The following is a 22,118-nucleotide window of genomic DNA, read 5'->3' as shown; positions in this document are numbered from 1 at the left end:
CAACAAAACAAAACCGCAACACAAACAGCAGGAAAAGGCAGGTTCTTGCTGCGATGAAGAACATTAGAAATGCTGTCATGAAAAGGGGTCTGCGTTTCAACTGGTACACACAATGAAGAAAAAGAAAAAAAAGAGATGAACAATAGATAACTTACTTGCAAGAAAGCCGGTTTATACCATGTATGAAGTAACAGTCGCCGCCATTCACACAGAAGGCCTTCTCTGTGTCATTGCATCTTCTAGCGTGGCCTGAGCCTGGAGATAGCGTGGTGGTTACTGGGGAGAAGAGAGGAAAAACAAATGAAATTATTGTCATTCAGTGTAACAAATTTAACCCCCCAAAAAAAAAAAGCTCAAGAAAAAGTATTCTTAAACTGCCTGTATGTCGTGTCATGATCTTTATTGTTATAAATTGGGAATTTATTTTATTCATTACACGTATTTTTTAAAATAATATAATAAAAATAGATAAATAGAATCGGTTGTCTGAATTCTGTCCCACTGAATATCAAAATATGCAACAGCCTAAAAATGAAATAATTAAAATAATTCGGTAATACAGTAATGCGCTTCAAGATATATTTCTTTAAATTCATCAAACAAGTCAAATTAATTGAAATAAATCTTTTGCCTATTGCCAAATTCATTGAAATGCATTAAACATAAAAGTTAAATACAACTGAACTGCACTCTGTGATTCTTTCGCGTACCTCTGGTGCTCCCAGGAAAACATTTTGATCATCATGACAACTTTTCACGGTTAAAAGAAGTAGGCTATCCTTTGTATAATTTCCTGAATATAATTTATTTTTTGCATAGATTGGTCACAAAATCTCCATCAATCACAACTTCAGACAAACACATTTTTTGAGTTTTCGCTTAATGGGACAGTGCAGAGTTTGAATACATTTTGGGTTATGCTATGTGTGTCATGGTTGGAATATGCGAGACAAAAGTTGACCTAGTTCCTCGATGTAAGTGCAACGCCAAACGATGCTCCCGCATTTTCCTGAATGTCTTTCTGAAGACTGCACGAAACACGCCTACAAGGCAGATGCAGGAGGTTGCTATCTACAGTTGGGCGACAGGCGTCACTTGTATCTCATCGGTTGAGTGGGGTACACTTTTCTTTCCACACAGGATACTTTCCACGAGGGCTCTTATTCTCGATAACCCATCCACGAGCGTAATTGTGTCTCTCAGCAGTGTTGACGCTATCTCGAGAAGTTGTACGAGCAAAGATAAATATTTCCCTGACATTGCGTAGGAGTTGTTTATGCGCTGACTCAGACGCTTGGAATGGCCTGAAATGTCATGTATCTGCACTTAATCCCCCCTGGCTGAATAGACAGAATATGTTCTAGGTGAAGGCTGCTAATCAGGACGAGAGCTGCGCCGTTTGAAGGCAGAAAGGGAGTGCTGAGAGGAAGAGGAGGAAGCGGCGAAGGGCGGCAGGATCAGGCATGAGAGAGGCGCGCGGCGTGCTGTATTTTGACACGTGACGGCGGCTGTTGACCTGCTCTCAGGTGCTGTGAGCACCTGAGCGGTTTGTGTCGGTTTGCTGGTGGGACGCGGAGAATTTCCGACCGCGGGTCCTGTGCAAGTACAATAAATCAAATCCCAACAGCTGGAAAGCGCGTTTGGAGCGGATTCAGTTGGACCCGCGAAGTGCGCTCTCCGCCATCGGGACGAGATGTCACAAGATCACATTTGTTACATGCGGAAAGACACATCAGCCGTCTTCCAAATATTCGGCGGATTTTGCACAAAAAGAAGCGTGATTTATCCCGGCTAATCAACAAAGAATGCTAACCACAACAATGAAAGCATTATAATTCAGACAGAAACGCAAACACGTTGTCGACCAGATAATGACAACCACCTCATCGCCGCTCACACCGCACCTCTGACTGGTGCACTGGCTTGTAAAAAAAAAATAAAAAACACCCATAAAAAGATCAGTCAGGAACATGAAAACATTGTAAAAGCAACCCGACGCTTCTAAGAGGAAAATTGCACAAAAGATGCAACCAATAAAGGTCGCAAAAACGCCTAACGTGACGTTCCCTAGACTGCCTCTATCTGGGAGAGTGGGGGAGAAACATTCTGGATGGAAACATGATTACCAATCCACCTGGCGAAACATGTGGGGGGGGGGGGGGGGGGGGGGGGCTACGGGTGAAAAATTACAATGACCCGGAGTAAAACCCACATAGGGAGACAGAGAACATGTAAACTTCACACAGAAAGGATCAAGGCTAGTGTTTGAACCCCAGGTCATGTTCTTCTGTCAAAGTTTATTTGGCCTTATGTCAAAGGCAGCGTACTTCACTGTATCTCCCAAGTGACCCCCCCACCCTACCCCCATTTATCATGCAAACAAAATTGTTCATTTTTACTGTTTTCAAATTGGCAAAAATCTGGGATATAGAGAGAACATTTTTCTATATATTTTACCCCAGCCACACACTTGAAACTCATCTTAACTCATTGTAGCAATTTATTAAAAAGACAGACTGGGATCAATTAGTGGAGCCCAGAGTTCAAAGCCAACATGGTGAAGCAACATTTAGCTGTTATGCTACAGACAAATCGAACAAGCTGCCATTAGAAGTGAAGTTAGCCCCAAATTTGGGCAAAACTGTTCGAATCAAACATATTACACATTATATCGCATATTCTATCGCATATTCTAACACCAAAATGTTCAATCAACAAACCATGTAAGTTGGTTGTAAGTCTGCTAGCTTAATGCTAATATATAATGTGAAACGCAATTGAATGACTAAGCGGAATTAGCCTTAGCATGTGCTGGAAATAATAAACTATTATTCGTATTACTGTTGGGGACCTTTTCTACTTACAATTAAAAAATAAATTGATATAGCGCCGCGATATAGTATCCAAACTGTATTTGTTTTGTCAGTGAACAAAACTATCGCAAAGTGCACCACACGTGACAACTTTCAGTAATTTTTCGTTGTAAACAGATGACCTCACTGATCCTCCCTGGGGGTGATTTGGGTGTTACACAACCTCACATAAAAAAGCCATTCTAAAAAACAAAAAAACAAAACATCATTTGCCAGGCAAATTCGTCACACTGAGCAGCAGTCATTGAGGTGCCCTGAACTGACTGTCTCTTTCCCAAATATGCCAAGTGATGACACAGTAAGAATTATCGGTCATATTTGTGATGAAAGAACACATCACTCAGTGGCCGCCCCTCAATCGCTTACCGCGGGCACACTGCTACAAGGGCAAATTAATCGCATTCCGCTCGCTCTGAAAAAATGACTACTTGCTATATGCGGATGATGACATGTTGGCATGTACATCAATAGAGGCGTATAAAACTTTTGTACAGTCTTGCAAAAAGCTCAGAGCGACAGATTTGCTTTTTTATTGTTTTTGGAGGGAGGGGCGGATGAGGGTGGCGAGGGTGAACTTGTCTTGCTTGAGTTTATGAGACTATATGGCGTATCATATACAGATGCGTGTTATTCACGGGATTTAACGGTATTTCATTGTTCATAAATTCTGATATTCATCTTCATGAAGACACTAATCACGTTAATGAGATCTCCCAATAATTAGCAACAATCATTCAAAAAGTTATGGGACACGGAAATATCAATATGCCATACTCAATTTTATTTTGTCAGGTAACGGTACAAAATAAAAATCATCTGTCGTAGCCTTCTTGTCTACTTAGTAGATTCCAGTAGATGTACAGTCGACTGGAAAAATTGTATCTGGAACCACATGATTTTATTTCGCACAACCGTAAATTCTTAGGGAATCACAATGTCCCATCACTGGTAAGCTAGTATTAGAAAAGACCCGCAGGCTACTGATGTGGTCCTACACCTTCACCATTGGTCAATAGGATTTGATCTTGACTCATGCTCTCACTCCATTTCAAAAGGTCCCTATCTGTGAATCAACCTCGTTGTTGTACCAAAATAGTATTGTCATTGCAATGAACAATACAGTTACGCCATCTATTCATTTTCTGTATGGCTCATCTTCATTTGGGCCGCATGTGAGCTGGAGGTGACTCAGACTGACTTTGGGGGAGATCATGGTTGCACCCTGGACTGCTCACACACGTACAGTACAAAGAAGCATTCTCATCGCGGACAATTTAGTGTCTTGATTGAATCAAATGCGTCATGGAAGCTGGAGGTGCAGGAAAAGAAACCAACCAGGGCACGGGGCCAAGATTTGAACCCAAAACAGCTTGACTGTGAGGCAGACGTACTAACCACTGTTTAAGCAAATATCAGCTCAGACTCCAGATCCACACGGCAGCTCAATTTTGCCACAAATGCACTACGGCAATATTTTTCTGATCTGTCTACACTATGAAGCTTTGGTTTGGTCCAAACACTTTAGATGACCTTCAATGTCCTGTTATGTATGTGACATCAAAGCATCTAATTTCATTAGATGACAATGCGTGTCCTTGGGGACAGAATTTAAAAAAAAAAAAAAAAAAGTGAAAGGGTAGCGTAATCTTTTCAAGATGCTTAGTGGCACAACAAACAATAATTAAGCAGTGTTAGACTTCCAAACTTCAACCCCGAAATTGTTTCTTGTCTTTCAGTCTATATGCAAGTGATAAATAAAATGAGCAGTCACGCCAACAGAGTGTCACAAATAAAGGCTTAAAAATAATCAGAATCACGATACAAACAGCACATCTGCCAAAACGAACAAACTTAATCGAAAACATCGTTTGGCGCAGCATCGCCAAATGTTTCGAGTCCCGTTGCACAAGTCAAAGCTCCAATTTTGATCCCTATTGTTTGACATCTTTTGTGTCTTCTGATTGCTCTTCCAACGACATCACTTTAGGGGAATGATGACATGAAACATTTTTCCACCCATCTGTTGCGCAAACTCATGCCAAGTCAAGATTTGAGCGATGGAAAACGGAAACCAGACATTGCATTGGCTGACTGAAACATTGCGTGTCACGAGCTTTGCTGCTTCAGCATTTTGATATGATCGTCATTCATCCATTTTCTTGACCGCTTATCTTCTCGAGGGTATCCCGGATGACTCTTTCATTTCGTGTCGTTATACTCAGAGAACCTGAGAAACGTAATTATCATTGTCAACATTTGCTTCGTTTTGGGGGAATTTGTTAACATAATTCGCAGTGATTTTTTGCCACAGCAACACAACACAGAGCTCAACTTTAAAAAAAAAAATGTAAAAAATAACTTTACACAAATCCTTCCGTGACTTTTGATAAGCAACAGAAGGCAAGTCAAATAATCCCAACATAGTTCACATCGGTAGAGTGTTTTTTTGAAGGCCAATTTTATGTTTACTTACTTTGATAGATAACCTGTGACTGTTTTTGACATTTGTTGGTGCACAAAGGAACTGCCGGCTTATCTCGATACCGTTGATTCCGTATTTGTTCGAAATGTGTAATTGCATTTCTCATCGAGGTATCATTGTGCGACGGGATCTACAATGAAGCTTCGGTGAACCGCATACAGTTGTTTCTGCAGAATATAAGCGGTACATGCACACCCGTGTCCAGCAGCTGTTTGGCTCCGTTTTTTTGCACGTGTCCGAGAAATAGTACATTGTACTTGTCGTGGAGTTGCAGAGCCTGCAAAAGGCCAACAACCAAAAGGACGCGGATCTTAATTGTGAACTATTTATCTCCCAGAGCAAGCAAAGACGCCGTCACTTTGGAGCTTTTCCAGTCGGGGCTGTCAACCGCAGCGCCGTTCGCTTTCCTGTTCGAAAGGGATAATTATGGAAAGCGCAACAGCGGGCTACAGTGTGAACAAAAATAGCGGCGTCATATTTTGAAATGAAGCGCTTTGTTCTAACAGTCATCTTGTGCGTGGCTGTTTTGGGTTGTCAATCTCTTTCCGGAGATGCCACTTTTATGTTCTCGCTTTTAAATCCCCCGAGAGGGAAAACGGCACCGGCGAAGCCAAAAATGGATGATTGTAAGACGGGCTTCTTTCTTAGGCCACATCCTCTGGCTCGATCCATCCTCTATTAAAAAAAAGAAATGAAGTGATCAGGTGCCTTGCTCAAACAGAGTAAGTGGGCAGACCTTGTTTATCTGCACTTATGATTTCACCAAGTTTGATTGGTTTTGAAGCTCAGGTTTCAACTTTCAGCGGGCGTTGTAGCCCAGGGGCCGAATCTGAGTCGGAGCTGCAGCGGGGTCTCCTCTGGGTTCTAAAGAGCCACGGCGTTTAGCCATCAGCCCTTAGTACTGACTTTGATTAATCCTTCATGGCCCAAGAACTGAAAAGAAAAGCTGGGGGGGTGCAAGCGGGACCATCTGGAAACCTTCATAAACATGCCTGTCTTTCCACGCTCTCCAAAGGATTCTAGCAAAACCGTAAAAATGAAACGAGGGGTCCCCATTGCAACGTTTTTTTTTTTCCCTCTGGAGGCGCAATGTGCATATACGCAGCAAGCACGACTGCGTTCACACTGAGTCCGTACCCCCGTGCTCCACCTTGCAGGCCGGCCCGAAAAAGGCTGATTTTGTAGTAAAAACATTTTCCATCGGCTTTTTCTACGGTGCCGAATTACACACGTCTGGTCAATTTGATGAAAAATGTTTATAATTTACTGCAGCTTGGATTAGGACCTTTCACCGTCGCACTGCCGTTGAACGGGGCGCAATCTCCAAAACGCAAGACAGCGTATAAGTCTGCGTTAGGAACGAGCCAAAACCGCCTCGCTTACATCTGGACTTCGTTAAGATTTGACGTTTACACCCACCAACAAAAAAGCAACGCTATCAGCATCAAAAGTACAAATCATGTGCCACAGACGCGAGTGGGAGGAGGCACGTACGCCAGACAGGTGGGCAGACTGATACGTCTCGGGAAAGACCCAAATCCGAGAACCGCAATCCTAAAATGCGCATCAAAGTCTTTCTCAAACCTTGGGGCCATGCAACGCTGACAAAACTCCCAATAAATGAAGTAACGTGAATGAGCAGGTAGCACACAGTAGCTTCAACCAATAAAATCAACAATAAATCTTTTTACTCGGCCACGAAGTACCTGATGGTAAAGAGATGAATGTCAGACCCCTTAGCAGGGTGGTCAACCGCCCAAACATGCTTTTCCACATCAGTGGAGAGACAGACCTTTCCCTTTAAAAAATATTTCAAATGGAATGTGTGCATGTATATATCTATATATATGCATCCACTGCATAACCACTTAGGGAGTAGGTTAGTCCAAACGGCGCAGAGAGTCCTCGGCGCAATAGAGTGAGACTGATGGGTACCTTTGATCTGGTGATGGAGATGTAGGCACGACAACACGAGGGGAGTTGAAAATAGCAATCGGCATGGTTCACTTCATGTGGAAGGTGGGTAGACTAGCCAAAAATTGGGGGTACCGTTACTTTTCAAGTCAGAGCCAACAGTACTTCTCCAAATAATTACTTAAGTATTTAGTGGAAAAAAATAAAACCCCAAGTGAGTAACTTCTGATTATTGAATCAAAGTGTGAACATCAACTGGACAAGAATATAAGATGGGAATGTGCAAATTGTGACATTGCCCAATGAAGTCGCTTGAACTGAAAAAAATAATCAATGTAATCTTTACGAAATAACGAAAAGGGTTGAGGAGATGTTTTTTTTCTCGGGCGAAGACGTTTTGCGCGGTCGGGCGACTGCTTGGCTCCGTTTGATTGGTCAAATGAGGGTAAACGTGACTCATTTGTTGCACTGGATCGGTGAAAAACAGTCATGGGATTGCGCAGAAGGCGGAAGTCGCTAAAGTACAGTTTCACACTCAATGGTGAAAAGTATACTGCATCAAAACTACTCAGATAAGTACAATTTATCCCCCGGAAAAAGGAACGGCAAAAATATTTTGAGTGGTGTATGGGGAATTGTCTTGAAAGAGCAAAGACAACGCAAAAAAAAAAAAAAAAAGTCAAATCCATACAAGGTTGTAATTCCGATAGGATAATCCGATTTTTCCGCACCTTTTATCTTTTGACAAGCAATTAAGTCGACAGCACGTAAAAAAAAAAAAAAAAAAGAAGCAATGACGAAGGCTGCGTTTTTATTTTTCGGAGAGGATTTTCGGTTGGAAAATATGACCATGTGAGAACACAAACAAACACACGCCTACCTCGAAACATAACATAGGCACACCCAATCGACATTCATATCCTCTCGTCATTTCGGCTACATGGATCCAAAACAGCACACAAATCGCCCAAGAGGAATTAGATGGCTATTTACTGCCGGTTTGACACACGCGAGAGCCTATTGTGAATATCTGAGCTTTCCCACAATGCACGAGGAGATCCGCAACTCCAAAAGTCTTTTGAGATGAAGTGGAGCCTACCGACCACATTAATCTAACGCCCCCACACTCCTCAGCGGGACTGCCGCTGCTGCCCCAGCGACTGTGTCTTCTTTTTTTAACGCTCCTGACTCCTGTTGCCATGTCTCAGTCGCATAGCTGATATGCCTGGTCTTGCCTTGCCTCAACCATCCCGCCGCTCAAGTCCAATCAAAGAGCAGGCCCGGCGCGCGATTGCTCAACAGCTGCTCGCAAACCCCAACAGGGCCGCAACGGTGTGCGGCACGCTCCAACAGGGGGACGCAGGCGGCGGAAGCCCGACGGCGAGGGGCCGCCGGTAAGGCGGGCGGCAGTTGGCAACCGCTGGACACGTGGTGGATTTTTGGTCCCGGCCCAAAGGCAGACTCGTTTGTCGAGGCAGTTCAAACTCAATGTGTTGGTAAAACACTTCAGAAGTAACGAAGAAAGAAGGAAAAAGTAAAGAACCGCTAAGAGACTGATGTCCACCATGTCAGATCGGAGCTGTCGTTTGGCCTAAAGGTCGTTTGTTGATGTTCCAGAGAGTCTTTGCGAAACATGCGGGAATATCCACACACGCACTTGTGGTGCATTCTTGAAATCAAATGGTCTGTAAGCAATTTATTTTAATAGGGATTGCTGGAAGGTGTGTTCAAAATGATATGACAGTGTTTTGCAATCATCGGCTCTGTGGTTTATTTCATGTTGAAACGACAGTGGACCCCGTTATTCGGGGGGTTGACAGGGACGGGGGACCAACTGTGAATAACAGGGACGGGTTCTACCAAAAATAACCCAAAAATCAGCAACAAATGCCGAAATGTGAATATGCGGGGTCCATTGTATTCATGACGCCACTAATTGCTGTTCCTGTCCAACGCCTGAATGTTCTTGACTCCTCTTTCCGCGCCAGTCACATTGCATAAAAATACTTCACGTGTGTAACTTAACATACCTTCGCCGCCGTCATGTCGCTCTCCTTCAGTCCGCAAACTATACTCGAGACTGAATCATCAACGCCTCGGCTTGTTGTGGATGTGATGAATTAACAATCAATCCCGCGCAATCCACAGAATTCTAAAGGTCACGCCCCGAGACGGGGGGATTCCCCCCCCCCGCAACTCCGAGGTCGATACGATGATCCACTCAACCCCCTCGCCATCCTGTGTCTAAACTCGCCTGACGGACAGCAGCAGCGGCGGCGGCGGCAGCGCCGGCGGATAGTAATACGCTTGTATTCATCCAGCACTTCCTGCAGAAGTGCCGGTTTCAGACAGATGCGAGGACGCCTTGCCTCAAATCTGAGGAGCTCAGTGTCGGGGAAAAGGTGTTGTTTGACTTCCGAGAAGATCCGCTTGCGGGTCAGGAAGCCTGCTGTGCAAATGAAACCTCGCCTCGTTTAAATACTGGAGCGGGAAGTGTCAGTATCAACGTTGCAGTTGTACATCCCCAAAAATATTTTTTTTTCAAAAGACAGACCATAGAAAAAAGCGTCGTTTGACTTCCGAGGAGATCCGCGTCGCAAAGTGAAAGCCACGCAATCTGTTATCATAGGCGGCAAGGTGCCGTGAGCGATCCCTCCCTCCAATTTTCTCCACGCTAACTTGAAACATGCACGCGCAAACCCACGAAAAAGGTTGAAAGTCAGCGTGTGAAATTTAAATGAGTCGCTCCGACGGCTTGAAATCCATCGCACACCTCCGAGGGACAGGTTCTTAGACCAGATGTTGGAACATGTGTTCCCGCTTTAGCAAATTATTATGATTATTTATTTTCTTTTTTATGGGGTTGCTGTTTTTTTTTTTTTTTTGCAGCCATTAGACGAAAACGCAACGGACAAAAACTCACAGGTACTTAAAGTGTCGTAAAAAATAGACCTTTTGCGATGAGATGTCAGAGCTATGATAACACTAACGCGCTATAAAGCGGAGCTCATCGCTTGGGAGGTATCATGTCTTCATTGGCCGTCATCTTCAACAGCTGGCTTTCATTTCGGAGGAAGGGCAGACTTTGCAGCCTTGTACCAGAAACGCAAGCCATATACCGCAGCTCCATATTTGGGCCTTGCACTCAGTCGCGGACCAGCTGTGAGGACGAGAGGTTTTTAAGTCCCTGAAAACCTCGACACGCGCACACGCACGTACACACAAACACACACCTACACTTACTGTACATCCCCACCGCCGTTCTAGTTAGTGTATACTCAAGGATGACTCTGCCGCGCATGAATCAGAGACCGCGGTAACGTTTATTCCAGTCACAGCTCGCACCTGCACACTTTGGAAATATCGCTATTGGTGATGGTGACACAATGATGACTTATACGCAAAAAAACAAAACGGTCAACAACAAGGGAGGTAGTGCAACGAACTAATGGGAGGTTATGGGATAAGAGACAGCTGTGTACAACATCATTGTGTGTCCAGGAGCTTTAAGCAAAAGGAATGGTAAGTGTATGTTCCATGAAGATACACTGGAAAGTGTAAAAACAGCCGAATTGTCAAAATGACACAAAACGGTCGAGCGCAGTTGCACTATTGATATGAGAATTAGCAAAACGTGCCTCGTATAGTTGACAGTAAAAATGTATTTTTGTTTGAAATTTACAATGAAAAAAATGTTACATAATAAAACCAACATACCCGATGAAAAACAACCAATCAGAGACCGAAGGTAAACTTACAAGGTGGCAGTGCCTTCAACTCATTGTGGGCATATCCCGGCAGCCTTACAAAAATCCACCCCCCCCCCCAAAAAAAAACCAAATAGCTCTTCAATAAGATTCAGCGATCTGTTTTCGGTGACCATACAGGCGTGTAAGACAAGGTTTTGGTAATTTTGCAGACCCCCATAAACCGGCGGTGTATTTAAAAAATGGGTTTTGCGGCGCTGTGGGTGAGAACACAAAACTGCAAACTCCCCCTTGCAGTACATTTCAGAGTCTGAGCTGTTTTACTTATGCACATGAGTTTAATCAGTACTAATACTTTTATGAGAGTCTTTTTCTACACAAGTATCAGTACTTACTTAAGTATAGAATGTGTACTTTGGCCAAAAAAGTGCCCCTCAAACAATTCTGTATTGTATAAATTATAAAACAAATGGAGTCCGTGTTCCGTGTTAAGCAATGATGTCACTCCATTTAGGATATTTGCATTTTTTTAAAAATTAAATAAGGGTTTAAAAACATTGTCATGTGTACAAAATAGGGAACAATAAATCCTGTATCGAAATATTCATCGTTGTTGACCATAAATGTATGGGTCATTCCGTGGCCTATGCCAACATTATATAAGACTGTATTGGGGAGTAGCAGAGGAAAACTAGCTTACCTTCAGACCCATTTTCAGTGCTCGAACTGAGTACAGACAAGTCCTTGTGACGCAACAAATCATTTTAATATTTGAAAGCATTAACAAAACATGACGGTGCTTGTTAGTGACTTGGCAAATCCCAAAAGAAGAATCCGGCAGCTCTTAGTTCAGGTCCCGCTCAGATGGGATGAAGACCACCAAGACAGCTGGGAGGCCTGAAGTGGGAATTCTTTTATCATGCTATCAAATGAAGTCACAGATCACTTCTGCGTCGGACCCGGGAAGAGTTAACAAAGCCGCGCACACAGCACAACCTCGTGTCACCTCCTGCTCACATCACTCAGCTTCTCCAGTGGAACAGCTGCTTCCTCCTTCCGCGCGCACACACACACATTCGGCAGTATCCTCACTCATTTACAGTGCGGCTTAACTGTCCCGTATAACACGGCCTTTAGTTTACTGGATCTCCTCCAAGGGAAGATGTGTTGTGATATTTCAATAACTTTGTTGCCTTTTTCTGCAAAGGTTTCACTGCAACTCGCCACTTATCGCGCAGCGGCCTTGACGGGATTACAGGGAATTAAGAGAACAAGCAAAACAAGCTTCCGCCTGAAGATATGTTTTTCAACTCCGACCATTACCGCAGCCGAGGAGGTTAGGTCGGTTGAATAGCGGGATTACGCAAAAATTCCTCGACTGATTTCCGTTAAACTTTGCGGACGGGTGGATCATGAGGCACGGTGACAGTCGGCGAAGGTGTGCCGTTTAGGCCTTGGCGGAGGTCTGCGCCGTTCTGACTGCAGTTTCGGTGTACTTCTAAGCCTTCAGATGATAAGATCGGACAGCTGCCTCTTCTTCAGAGATATCTTGGCACATGTAAGCAGAACACTGAACGCTCCATTACCGTGCAGAACTTTTTCTCCATCGCCGACATATTAGGAAACTGATTTATGTTTTAACCCTCAACCATCGAGCATTTCTTGGTTTTCTGCTATACGACCTGCAAATGTTGGAGCGCTCCTTGGGGGCGGGGGCAAGGGGGGGTGGGATGTGATCTGATACGCCATACCTCAAAAATATTATACACCTTCACATACCTTTCGCCAATATGTTGTTTCTGAGGTCTTGTTACATATTCAGACACATCAAATAAAATTATTACACGTGTACTTCAAACGCATGCTCAGACTGTTCCTTGAGAAAATATGTACTCTTTGCCAAACGATGGAACTTTTTCTTTTTTTCCTTAAAGGCATTCACATTCGAAGAAGCAATTCACTTTCATGTTTCTCAGATTCTGCTGTGTCGGTATGCACTTTTGGAAAGATTTCTTACTTTATTAATACACGTTGAAAACGAACAAAAATAGTCCTCGACTTTCCCGGAACTCCGGATGTGACACAGAGGAGCCGTAACAGTAAACACACAAAAAAAAAAAAAAAAAAAAAACCGAGGGAAATTCCGTGTGGGCGAAGTGGCAATTGTGCTAATGCTTCAAGAACTAAACATGGTTGTGGGTGCACTTCAAAACAAAAGTGTGACACACTGCAGCTGTCACGGGGCCGGGAGATGATGACGACCAGGATTTCGGCTTCCATCTTCTATAAAGTGTGGGGAACATATTGTAGATTAATAGTCGCCAATCACCGGCCAATTATATGAACGAATAAAAAAAGACGTACAGTACTTTTAGTTTATTTATTATCCGAGGCTGACAAATACAAATATTTTATTTTGAAAAACAGCTGGATTCTCACCGTTATGTCTGTCCACGACGGACTCTTGACGTATGCCCAGATGCTAATTGTCTGGGGCGCGTAATGTTAATATTTAACCCACAAGCTAGCAAAATGGGTTTAAAAAAATAATAATAATAAAAAAAAGACCATGCACGAAGACATGCTACACAAGATGCGGCCAATGGCTCTTAATTTAGCATTCTGAGGAGTTATATATTTTAAAAAGCGCTCTGTTTTTTTTTTGTTTTTTTTTGTGGAGCCTCATGTTGGTGCATTTCAGGAGAATTCTGCTCATATCGTTACATGAAGTGGCTTCACATTTAGAGTTCTTCATAAAATACCCCAGTTTTTGTTTTACTCGTATCATTCATGAACATGATGTTTCATCTTTAAGTGTTACCATAGTGACCGCATGAAAGCGTTGTCATTACACTTGTTATGGTTTTAGTGCAACTACCAAAGAGACATAAACATACACTGTGGATTTGCGGTTGTTGTTGTAGCATATTGTTCATCAGGCACCAACGGCCCTGCCTCACCACACTTTTGTTTGTTTTTTATCATTGTGGTTAGAGTCTGCAGCGGTGTAGAACTGCACTGTTTCTCACTGGGTACCGTTTTGAATATTTCTAGTTTGTTTATTATTTATCCTCTTTCAGCGGAGCAGCGACCGATGAAGTAACCGCGATTTCTAGCTGAAAACACCCTCAAAAATGAGTTAGCTTCAGGGGGAAATGGCTAAGCAGTCGTGATATAAGTTGTTCATCGTTTTTTTTGCTCTCATCATGCAATTAAAACACCCGAAGTGGATGCAAATCAGTTTTCACCACTTTTCCGCTGCGTTAGCTGCGCACAAACACGCATAAACACAGCTGTGAATGATAAGGCAGGTTGGGGTTGTCAATGGGCAATACATACTGTCCGACCAGTCAATTTGGACGCGTTATATCAAACAATAACAATCACATGTAAGGCCTCGGGCCTTTGCAACTGTTACCTCAGCGACAATACCGACAGTCAACATGTCCAGGTGTCAAGTGCAGCAGGTGACGCTATGAGTCGAAAGTCTCAAGCCACTCTGGCCAATAAAAAAGGCAAAACAAAAATTGCGCACAAGGGAACCGGAAAACACGTTGATCATTTGTGATGATCAACATATATAAAAATGATGATCATTTATAAAAATGTGGACACCACGTTAACAAAACAGGCAAGAAGTTCTCCCTTTTCAAACATAAGTACTGAAATGATTGGTGGCCAAGTGATGCGCCTGGTATGGTTGATTCCAGAGGTCTGTGGAACAACGGTATCACCGACCGCCGCCACAGGCCTAGCGTAGCATAGCGTAGCGTAGCGTAGCGTAGCGGGCATGATTGATAGCGCCCTAACTAAATCCGTTCAAGCTGCCAAGCGGTTCTCCAGTGGCCTGTAAATACTCAACACTTGGCAAAAGGAAAGGCTCTTTCTAACATGACTGTAGCTTACCTACAAAAAAAAACTGTTACACATCTACAACCAACATCCTTCAGCATCACAGAAGATGTTTATCTTGCTTCTTACGTCTTCAGGGTAAGTTGTGTTTTTGCCGGGCTTAGGCATAGAAGGAACCGGGGAAATTGTTGTTTATGTTCTTCAAAGAAGCTCTTAGCGTAATGTTTTATTTACGTAGACTCGCATTAGTCAGTGGGAGGAAAACCTGAAACTTCACTCTGCGCTTCACATTATTATTCTCTCTGTCATTTTCACGTACCGGTACCTTAAGCACACTAAAAACAAGCTAGATCGTGACTCCTTTTCCAACACAACACCAGTGAATTACAACTGCAGTTTAATACCTCAGTTTTCTGAGTGATGGCACAGCAACAAAGGTAGGCTAACATCTTATTAGCTAGCAGCCAATGCCCACCAGGTCCAATCAATATGGTGCGATTCAACTCTATGTACCATTTAATTTGGTTCACAGGTGAGGTGGACGTTGAGGTGGAATACACCCTGAACTGGTCACCAGGAATTGCAGGGCTCATATAGTCAATTACTCACATTCATGTTCACACCAATTGACAATTTAGAGCAGGGGTGGGTAAAGTTTTCAAAGAACACATTTGATTTGTAGTGTGAACAGATGAACCAGGTCATTTCTTGAAGAGGTAAAAAGACAAAAGACATTTGAATAACAATTTAAAGGTTACACTGCAACTCACCCCATGCCTTTACGTCAAACTGGCCCATGTGGCAAAAATGCAAACATTTTCTTTGCAAGAATATGCTGTCTTTACTCCTACGAGTCAAAATACTGTTTTCTAATTAATAATATTGCATTTGTGGAAGAAGAATTAAGGAGATAAATCAATCTTTTCATCAATGTCAGGGGGGCAATACCACCATCTGCTGTTAAATGAAATCACAACTGCCCTCGGGCTCGCATACGATTATTATTGACATTAATTGACTTTCATTTGACAGTTAGGTTCAGATGCTTGCCATTTTTGATGAGTAATACACTTTGTGTGAGGTCCCCATTAATCACGTGTACTTGGTATGGATCCTGTGTGAATTATGTAAATATATTTAAATATATTGAAATTAAGTCCCCATCACGCATGTAAAATTGACTTTTCTGAAGTCCCCAAAAGGTACGGTCCAACCATGACTTCATAAATTCTGATATTTAAAGGTGTGTATAAGCTAACACCGCCACCTTGTGTATCCGTGATTTTTTGCAGAGCTGTATGTCATTTGGAAAGGGTGGTCCCCGAAAGTGATGAACAAAAAAGCGGTCCCCGCAAAGCATATAAACGCGTATGTGTGTGTGTGTGTGTGTGTGTGTGTGTGTGTGTGTGTGTGTGGGCCTGCCTGCGTGCGTGCGTGCATGCGTGAAATTGTTGCTGGTGGGCCCCAGCATGACTGCTAAGGTTGGAGCAATCATATGTTCAGCTGTGATTTCCATCAACACATTCCTGGACGCTCACACACTCTCTCGGCGGAGCTGCGCACAGCACCCCCCAAGGATGTGACCTACAGCCCGTGGACACATGGCCGCCTCACAAGCGCTTATCACAACATGGCAGCCTGTAGGATAATGGGAGGCCTTAATCTGAAGCCACGTGGAGCCCGGCGAACCTGACCGCGGCCGCTCCTTGCTTCGAGAAAACACCGGATGATATATGACACCGTTTTGCAGCGGGCCACCAGGTCTAAACGTGCCAGACTGAGTACAGGCTAAGGGGTCAGACCACATGGACAACAAATGGCCGCTGGGGTCGGGACTAGGGGATGAGAACAACAGTCAGTGAAAGGACTTGTCATATCTTGACCAGACAACAGTGGAGAGGGGATTTGAGGGGGAGGGGGCGATGTTGGCGTGAGGGGAAGTGCGTGACAGCAGGCGGCCCCAAGGGCAATGCCAGCAGGGCCATCGCGATGAGTTATATTAAAGGAATTGCTTGTCAAATTGAAATCAAAAGTGCACACACAGCCCTCTACAATTGCACCAACAGGCGTGTCACTCTGTCAGACCCTCATCAGACTCATGTTAATTGTAACTCACTCAAAAGTGAGAGACTGGCGATAGTCTCTTGCGTTGCCATTCTCCCATGGTGCTTTGCAACATTGACCTGATCTTACCCTGCTGCATTCTTTAATCCGGCCCACTGAACATTTACAACACCAAAAATCCTGTCACTTGTTTTGCATTCCTTTTTTTTTCCTTCTGAAATTAGTCCAGTAAAATGTATGTGTTCACTTACATTTTACATTTTTTTTTCATGACGTCATCTACGAATGACCTGACCCGTCTGTCCATTTTCAAAAAATGGAGCACAAAAGCTTGCCCACCTCTCCTTTTCAATGCTTTACTAGAGACGGCATGTATTGTTCAAATTGTCAATAAAGTAGAAACATATTTCATGGTATTACTATTCGATGGCTATTTTAAATATCTCGTGGAATGATGTTCATAGGCTGTGATGGGTTAGCAACCAGTCCAGGATGTGTCCCGCCTCTAATTATGATAGTTAGCTATTGTCCTTCGTAATGATAAATTATAACAGCAAAGCTTGATGACGATCACAGTTTTTTTTTTCCCCCAAAGCAGGAAAAATACCGAAAATGTGATGTCCAAACACACAGGAATGACAGCTCTGTACTACAAGAACTTTATTCCTTCCACAACATGGACCAACTTCATGACACTCGTGTCAGTTTACAGGATAACACTGTGTCCTCACACTTATAGCATAAAGTCGTGCTATGCCAACGCATGGAAATATTTGAGCAAAAATGAAACCCGTAGCACTGTCATTTAAAAAAAAAAAAAAAAACGACAATGGAAAAAAACAAAACAAAAACATAGGCTTCCATTTCCTATTATGTATACGGGGAGGCGGTGTTGGTCCAAGGCCCGAGCTGGGTGGAGCGTTTATATTTGCCTTGCCCCAGGCGCTGGCAACCCGCACTCTGACCCTGGGAGACACTCGTAAACACTCAAACACAAACACACGCCGCGCTCAGGTCAACGACAGCAAAAAGTCAACAACAGAGACTCTGGGGAGACTCGCCGACGCTTCGGCTAAAATAGAAGCGTTGAGAAGGACGAGTTACGAAATGAGTGTTGAAGGAGAACCTCAATGGTGTGTTGAGTCATAACAAATCGTTTTGATTTCTTTCTCCTCCACCCGCTTCCAATAAAGCCTCATGCCTAAACTCCTCACACAGGTGCACTCTGTCAGTGTTAGAGGGCAAACTGCATGGCTGGCGTGGCGCCACCATGCACCGAATGCTTGTTAATGCAAAAGGGGTTCACTTAAGGTTCGGGTCCTTCCCACATGAACACGCTGGCTAGTTTTTCCTCACCCGAGGGAACTGGCGTACTCGGTTTCTTTTTCCCCGACTGTGAAATTATAAATAGGTGTTGGCAGACCTGGAGTAATCACCAAGTGGGATGTGCATTATTAATAGAGGTTAATATATCTTATTCATTTTTTTTATGGCACACAGCAGTGATCCTTCACATCTTCCTTTATATGTGGAAATAAAATTGTTATCCAGGGAACATTCAGGTAATTCCTATTTAACAACACCTCTGGGCAAAGTGTCAGATGAGTCTGGCACTCCTTGAGAAATTGATGCGATGCGTATCCATTTAAATGACCTATATTTAAGCTCGCAGGTAGTGTGCTTTATGGCTTTGCAAAACACATTTTGGAATATTCTTTTTTTCCAAATGAAGGGGAAACCCCCGCTAAGCGTCAGCGTGTGCTGCGGTGTCCTTGAATCACCATGTGGTGGAGCTGATTGATGGGGCGGGGGGTGCTCAGTTCGGTCCACAGCACCGAACGGACAGCAGGAGACTGCCGACGTGCTGCATCACATGTTGAGTGAGGAAGAACTGGTTGTTTTCTTGTTTAATCAGCGATCATTGATACTCACAGGCATGAGTATTAGGTAAAATATACAACTTGCGACATGAAAAAAATTGCCTTCATACATATATAGAGGGGGATACAAGCCATCAATTACATGAGGGTTTTTGTTTTTTCTTTTGCTTTCACTTGAGGGCAAAAATTTGACACGCAAGCGCTTTCCACTGAACTCAGCTGAAGTCACAAAAATAGGCTTCAACCTGTCTAATCCACTCCATGTTGAATCTTACTGTCAAACTAAACATCAATAGAATATCTTAGTGTATTTAAAACAAATACATCAATTTGCATTAGGAAAGCCTGCGTAGTTTATTGTGAACAAACAATGCGAAACGCCTCTGACTGACTAAACAATAGCATCACCGTCAAGAGGTTATTACCCATTGAGAAAATAATAATGGAACACAAACTGTGGAGCAACACATGTTGACAGGCAATATAAGAATAGTGAAAGGCATTTTTTTTAATCCTCTGTCAAAAAACAAATATGCCAGCAGCTTACTGAGGGGCTGTGACCTCGGTCTCCGTGTCTCTCGGTATGCTTGTAATATACTACCAAAAAAATCTTGACCTCATCTGAAAAATTAAAGACCCTTCTGTTGGTTTTAAAAAGGCTTTCCGTTCACCCATGGGTGTCAATCGAAACATTTCTCGATCTCATTGCAGAGGTCGACTTATTGCTACAGCTTTTGGAATGGCTCTCGTTAGATTGTGGAGGAGTACCTGACAATTTGCTTGCCGCAGTAAGTGTACAGTATCCATTGAACAACACAGTCGTGTTTTTCATGGGTCACTCCTGATTCAGGTAGACCGAGAGGAGCATGAAGGGGGCCTCTGAAAATTGCCATGGCAGATTAAAAATACAAATCCAGTAGGTCCTCCTTTCTAAACATCGGTTCACTTTTGAATTAGGCTGCTTCCTAGAAAGAGTGTCAAACTCTCCCCTGCAGCACATCAAGCGGTCTTCCTGCGCGCTGTCTTTCCTCTATATACTGCATATCTGCTTCCCCTTCTCTATTGTATAATGTCTCAGTCTGCTTTCTGTCATGCATTCCCTGATATTGACCCCAACGTCCCCTCCTTTGTCTTCCAGGCTGCCTTCATTTTCTCTCTCTCTCTCTCTCTCTCTCTCTCTCTCTCTCTCTCTCTCTTTCTCTCTCTTTCTCTCTCTCTCTCTCCATCTCCATCGCCACCCCTCCCCTCCCATTCGCTTAAACTGATCATACTGCAGCGACATGTTGCTCGGGCAACATACTGCAGCGGGCCACTGCAGCCCTTCACCGGTATGTCACTTGCGGCCCAGAAGTGGTTCTGAAATGTGCCTTCACACAAAATTGCTCAGGTGGGTCCAACAGATGTTGTTTTTTTTTTAAATGCAACAGCTGAACAAAAAAAAAATCACTGTTGCTCAAAGTATTCATTTGTAGAGTCTAAACTTGTAACAGTGAATTTGATCACAACGGAGTGTTGTTCGCAGCTCCTATTGGAGGATATGGTTTTGACAAATACCTCCGCCCCCACCCCCACCGATGGACATACCACCCCTGATTCGCCCCGTCTTGCCTTTTTTCCTGAAGCATGACGGAACAAGACGTGCCGGTGTAGCACAATGGGACTTGCAAACAAACACGCACACACATAGACAGGCAGACACCCCGGGGTCACTACATAAGATGGGGCCATACACTGATGCCATTGTTTGAAAACCCTGAAGCGATTGCATGAAACGCTAACAGTCTGCTCCTCCACTATATTGTTGCATTTACCCTTTTGCACACCTAAAATGGCGCAAACGCATGCAAGAAGCAGCTGAAGTTATACATTTCACCCGTCGATAAAGTACACTTGCACATCGTTTCGTTACGTTTCCAAGATATTTTTAGCCCTCTACCCTGTATTGAAAATGGTTCCTCCTTTGCAAAATGGCATCGTGTAGTGCGATGACGTCGACAGATAAAGCGGAACAGCTACAGTGGAATTTGACAAGAGTTGGAATTGGAACAAATTCCTGTGAAAAAATATGCCTTTAAGGTAGCACACAAATCTGAAGGTCATGAATGAATGACAACGCGTGAGTCTTTATGTCTCGGCAATTATAAGATTAACTCGTCAAGTGTGTTTTGCCTTTGCAGAGAAACGATGATATAGGTATAGGGTATAGCAAAGTACATGCTACCCTGTTCAAAATGCATGCATATTGATCAAACTATTTTTTTTAACTGCAAACAGACAATGTGCATGGAAAGAGAAAAATATGTGAGCTTGCTGACATAGTGGACAATGACAGTGTGGACATTTTGGGCAAATGTCAGCATTTAACGAGCACACGGTAGACCTGAGAAGCTCCACTGACTAAGATGACTGTGCACTACTGAACAAATGTATTGTGAATTTGTGAGTTTTTACGCAATTGATATTTCCTGATGACAGAGTGGACATGTTTAAACTTGACAACACAACAACTACACGCATAATGTGATGAAATTACCAAACATTAGTATACATTTTTACGGTGAAACTACCCACTGTTTTTTTGTCTCAGTTGCAGAATGCTGGTCGGAGTGTCACTGAAATTAACGAGTCAGGTTTTACGTTCAAAGGGGTTCACGCTGATGCATTGTAACTATCCGCTGTGCTCCACGCCTGCTTACTTTGTAATACAATATTTGCAGGTCATTGGATGGATTCGCATGTTGCTAAGTCTTCAAAAGAAAACCATTTAGGGAAACGGGTGCTGTCACATGGGATTCCCCTGACCTCTGCAGGTTGTACTGCAGCATTCCACCTATCTTTGACGGTTCACACCAAAAATGCGAGCCGGCCCCATCTTTGAATATTGCATAAAAAGAAGAAACAAAAAAATTTTCAAAGGCTATGTAACGTTTCCGTGTCAGCACAAGGCACATAATCTGGATGGGAATCTCAACTGGATGCGGTTGGCTTCTTATCTGCGCTAGCAATTGGACCAGCATGTTGGTTTTTTTGCTAGCACAAAGGGCCTTTTCATTATTTGCAAAGATCTGCTTCTCCAGTGGCGCTGACTGACTGTAAACAATAACGGGCCATCGTGACGGATGTAAAGAGAGAAGGGTGAGTGAGTGCCGTGCCTCAACGAGCATACAAGGGCACTGAGTGACGGCTGGATTCCATGCGCCTCTTTTTTCACTCCTCGGGGGGCCGCAGTTCGCCCCCTTAAGCCAGAGTGGGATGTCTACAGATATAAACCCCTTGCCAATGTCAGCAACGAGAGTGACGATATCTCCCCCTCGGTGTGGAAAGAGCAGCGCGCTCCCCCCCCCCC

The 22,118-nt window shown here is 43.5% G+C and overlaps 1 protein-coding gene across 5 annotated transcripts in view; it reads right to left on the bottom strand.

The window, feature by feature from the left end:
• Positions 1 to 22,118, bottom strand: part of nrg2a (neuregulin 2a) — a 96,329-nt gene that overhangs the window by 14,136 nt on the left and 60,075 nt on the right. For all 5 annotated transcript variants that reach the window (XM_019873255.1, XM_019873257.1, XM_019873256.1 and 2 more), the window contains exon 4: positions 156 to 276. In XM_019873255.1, coding sequence (XP_019728814.1) covers positions 156 to 276 — 121 coding nt within the window. The remainder of the gene's footprint in view (positions 1 to 155; positions 277 to 22,118) is intronic.

Source organism: Hippocampus comes, unplaced genomic scaffold (assembly GCF_001891065.2).
Source record: "Hippocampus comes isolate QL1 unplaced genomic scaffold, H_comes_QL1_v1.1 scaffold59, whole genome shotgun sequence".
Taxonomy (NCBI): Eukaryota; Metazoa; Chordata; class Actinopteri; order Syngnathiformes; family Syngnathidae; genus Hippocampus; species Hippocampus comes.
Note: the sequence above shows the minus strand (reverse complement) of the source record. Positions and strands in the feature narration are given on the sequence as shown.